Source organism: Sminthopsis crassicaudata, chromosome 1, assembly GCF_048593235.1.
Source record: "Sminthopsis crassicaudata isolate SCR6 chromosome 1, ASM4859323v1, whole genome shotgun sequence".
Lineage (NCBI taxonomy): Eukaryota > Metazoa > Chordata > Mammalia > Dasyuromorphia > Dasyuridae > Sminthopsis > Sminthopsis crassicaudata.
Genome location: NC_133617.1, coordinates 339,891,161 through 339,895,592, shown reverse-complemented (window position 1 = coordinate 339,895,592; position 4,432 = coordinate 339,891,161). Strand labels below are relative to the sequence as shown.

The following is a 4,432-nucleotide window of genomic DNA, read 5'->3' as shown; positions in this document are numbered from 1 at the left end:
GGTTTTGCTTAATTTTGCTGTTGTTGCAAGGAAAGGAGCAGTGCTTTGTGATTGATTGGTTTGGAAATGACTGTGATGTAAAAAATGGTATTAAATAAATTTAATTTAAATGATTTGTAGGACAGATATATGCTGTTGATATATTTGTATAGGTCTAGAAATGATGAGATATAAATTCATGGTGGTTAAGGACTGTTTCACGTATGTTCTGTATAGACTTGGGCACATTATAACTAACAACAACATAATGAATAACAATTAATTGAATTATAATTTAATTGATAAATATTTATTAAGCCCCTACTATGTTTCAGGTACTATGTCAAAAGTTGCCCATACAAAAAGAGGCAAAATACAATCCCTTCCCTCAAGGAGTTTACAATCTAATAGGGATTATAGAAGGGGTGAAAACCAAAAAGGAAATGAAATTCTATTAGTATGGTAGATTTGAATACTTTACAAACGTTTTTAAATTATGTCATTGATATTTTTGTCAGTAAAAAGATGATATCTCTTATTTTAGAATGCTTGAGCAAACTGAAGCATAAAATCTTAAGTTCTGTATATCTACATGACTTCTTGCAGTGACCAGATCAGATAGTCTGAGGAGTTAGCTATTTTAAATAATTTGAGGAAAAAATAAAAATAGTAACAACTTTTTTTTAAAAATCCACATCATACCACTTAAGAAACCAAGATTAATTTTCAGTAATTTATTTATAGTTCAGCTTTCACAAACTCTGAAAATCCTAATAGATTTTGGATCTCTTTTACTATTTGCTTTCTTTGATACTGCCTGTACAATGCTTCAATCATTAGTGCTGTCGTTCATTATTAAGTAATTGTGTTAAGCAGAGTGGTGCATAGATAATACGACATGCATTGGGTACTTGTGAAAGTTGGAGATGTATCTAGAGATTGTCTATATATTCCTCTATTTTATTGGGAATCTCAACTACCAATAAAAATTCAGTACATACCTGAAATGCCATGGAACAAATGAGATTTAACAGACTTGAGAGCAGCTGAATGAGTAGGACATATTAAAAGTGGAGGAGGATATCTCCAAAATTTCTTGAAATATGTTACTAAGCTCAAAAGAGTTCATTTAATGATTCCAAACTTTAGGCTTATTGTGTGCATTTAACCCGGAAAGACGTGCGTTAAGTTTGCCTTCTGCAGTCTTTCTGAAATGGCTTACAATGAAGTCTAGCAATACCTTCCCAATTACTAGACATCTTCAGAAAACAGCAGATCTCTTTAGAACGCAGCACGAGGTAGAGGCATGGAGGTGAATTCCTGTAACAGATTTATTCTTTCATCAAGTAATTACTTGAAAGGGGTTTTATTTAATAGAATTGTGGTGGACACACTTCCCGGCATATTCACCCTCCAATGTGAACTAATAGATTAAATCATTTCTCTTAAAACTCTAATTCAGTGTCCGGATTTCCCCTCCCCCTTCCTTCTTTTCCTTTCCTTCTCCTTCCCCCCTTCCCCCATAACGTGAGACAGCTGAATCTTTTATCCGAACTATATTGCACCATATGAGACTGGGGGAATAAATGTTCTCATTTCCCTTTCTCATTTTTCTAACTAGGTTAAGTGAAGTCCAATGCTGTAAGCTTGGAATCCACAGGCGAACCCGTCTCTTACTCTGCATGGCTCTATGTCTTTGAGAGCAGATCACCATTCTTACCCCCAGGTCCTAACATCCCCTCTCTGGGTAGAGGAATTCCATTGTGTTTCAGGATTTGGAGGAACTCGAGTTATCATGTTTTTCTTAAGTGTCGGGCCTGCCAGTTTTGCCTCTATGGAGATTAGGGTTAGGCTCAGGGTTAAGTGCTTAGTTGGGGATACAGTGAAGCAAGTAAGAAGCGCTTTGCTTTGTTGCACACATTTTCCTTCTCCTGTAGGCGGCAGTATTAGTAGTGGGTATGGAGATGATGGGATGGGATGGGATGGGATGGGATGGGATGGGATGGGATGGGATGGGATGGGATGGGATGGGATGGGATGGGATGGGATGGGATAGGATGGGATGGGATAGGTTGGATGGTAGTGACTGCTAACTCTTTCTACTGCTGCCAGGAGGCAGTCTGTATGTTAAATGCAACTCGTCAGACTCCTCCCTCCGTGCTCCTCCCTCCCTTCCCCTCCCCTGCTTCTATAGTGCCTCCGCCTCAGCGCAGCACAGGGCACAGACTGAGCTGCTGCCTCTGCAATGTCAGCAGCCGCACCGGCGGAGGCGGCGGCGGCGGCGGCGGCGGCGGCGGCGGCAGCAGCAGCAGGGGCTGCAGCTACGGCGGCGTCCGTGTAGAAGCAGGGGAGATCCCGACCAGAGTCGGCACACTAGCATCTAGGTTCCCGGGAGGAACACGACGGTTCCGGGGCTGAGATTAGCCATTCTGACTACCCATCTCCTCTCGTCCACGAAACAGCGGATCCCCGGAGTCTGGCTGTCTCTGAGAACACCCAACTGAAGGAGACGCGACTTTGCAGGGGGAGAGCGAACAACCCCGGAATCTCCCTCTCTCCCCAACCTAAAACCTCTTCCCCCCCACGGCAACGCTTGCCCGTAGTCTCTCTTCTTCTCCAGCTCCCTCGTTCTCAAGACCTGCTCTCTCGGAAGCCTGTGAAGAGCCTGAGAATCGCGCAACAAAGAAGAGTCAGGAATTACTAACCGGGAAACCTGCTCATTGCTGCTGCAGTGACTAGGAGATAGCACGACCATCTCTGCCCTCCTTCCCGCCCCCGGCTAAGCAACACTCCCTCCAACCCCCTTTTTACTCCTCGCCTCCATCCTTCCTGCCCATGCTGCTCAGTGATTGATCAACCTCTGAGTGCCCCCAAAGGGAAGGAGACTCCTTGCTTGCAGTACAGCAGCCCCCTCTATCTCTTCCCTCAGAAGGGGAAAAGAAATAGAAGGGAGGAGAGAAGAGGGATAATCATATGACCGTGGTAATAAATAACTCGAAGGAGAGCCAGTCCTGCTAGCTCAGATGCTGCAATGCTGCCAGCTCTGAGTGTGGGGAGAGAGAGTCTCTGAGAGAGCCGTCACAGCCGACCCCCATCTCTTGCGCAGCCCCAGGAGCCCCGGTTCCAGTGTTCTTCCCCGGAGTATCCGAGCCCTGCAGCACAAGCTGCTTTCCTGTCTGGCCAAGAGCAGAGAAAAAAAGAAGCAAATTGTCCTGAAGCAGTGACGGCGGCGGCGGCCAAGATAGTCAGACGTCCAGCTTCTCACCGCCTTTCAGTCCTTCAGCCCCGCGTCCCCGCCCCTGCGCGCAGCTCTTCGTGTGCGCCTCCCTTCGCCTCATCTTCTCCTGCTCCACTGGGTTAGCGCGGAGTCCGCGGCTGGGGCTGCACGTTCCAGGTAGTCAGCAAGGGAAGAAGACAAGTCAGCCGCCACGGTCTAGGAAAGAGTGGGTATTTTTCTCCCGGATCGCCCGAGCCACAGAAGAAGATTAAAATGGCTACTCTGCTTCGGAAAATCGGACTCATCCGGCTGCACAATCGCGACACTGAGGACCCCAAACATCACCACAACCATCTCCACAGCAGCAGCCAGCACGGCCGCGGCGGCGGCGGCGGCTCCTCTCTGCGGGGCAAAGGCAACCAGAAGAACCACAGTAACAAGCAGCAGCAGCAGCAGAATGCTCCGGTAGGAGGGGGCGGCTGCAGCGGCGGCGGTATCAGTGAAGGCAGCCCTGGGCACTCCAAGAACAAGAGAGCGCTGGAGCTGGCCAACAAGGACAAGCAGCAGCAGCAGCAGCAACAGCAGCAGCAGCAGCAGCAGCAGTCCAGCTCCGGTAGCCACAAGGAGAAGCAGGCGAACTCCAGGGAGAACCAGTCCACTAAGGAATCCAAGCAGCCAGGAGGGGGCGGCGGCCGCAGCAGCGGAGGCGGGAAGGGTTCTTCGCAGGTGGCCCAGACCCCAGCAGCTAGCAGCCTGGCGCCAATGGGGCGAGGGCAGCCCGGTACCCAGGTGAGGAGCCGGCGACTGATGAAGGAGCTGCAGGACATCTCCAGGCTGAGCGACCGCTTCATCTCAGTGGAGCTGGTAGACGAGAGTCTCTACGACTGGAATGTGAAGCTGCACCAGGTGGATAAGGACTCGGTGTTGTGGCAGGACATGAAAGAAACCAACACCGAATTCATTCTGCTCAACCTCACCTTCCCCGACAACTTCCCCTTCTCGCCGCCCTTCATGAGAGTGCTCAGCCCCCGGCTGGAAAACGGCTATGTGCTGGACGGGGGAGCCATCTGCATGGAGTTGCTCACCCCTCGGGGTTGGTCCAGCGCCTACACAGTCGAGGCTGTCATGAGGCAGTTCGCTGCCAGCCTGGTGAAGGGCCAGGTAAGAAGGGAGGAGGTTGGGGGAGGCAGAGGCTGAAGCTTGGGGTTGGCGGGGGAGGGGGGAGAGGGGAGATTC

At 49.4% G+C, this 4,432-nt stretch overlaps 1 protein-coding gene across 1 annotated transcript in view; it reads left to right on the top strand.

Moving 5' to 3' along the window:
* Positions 1–284: 284 nt before the first annotated feature.
* Positions 285–4,432, top strand: part of UBE2QL1 (ubiquitin conjugating enzyme E2 QL1) — a 57,592-nt gene continuing 53,444 nt past the window's right edge. The window contains exon 1 of the mRNA XM_074279146.1: positions 285–4,357. Within this exon, the coding sequence (XP_074135247.1) occupies positions 3,470–4,357 (888 nt within the window). The 5' untranslated portion in view covers positions 285–3,469. The remainder of the gene's footprint in view (positions 4,358–4,432) is intronic.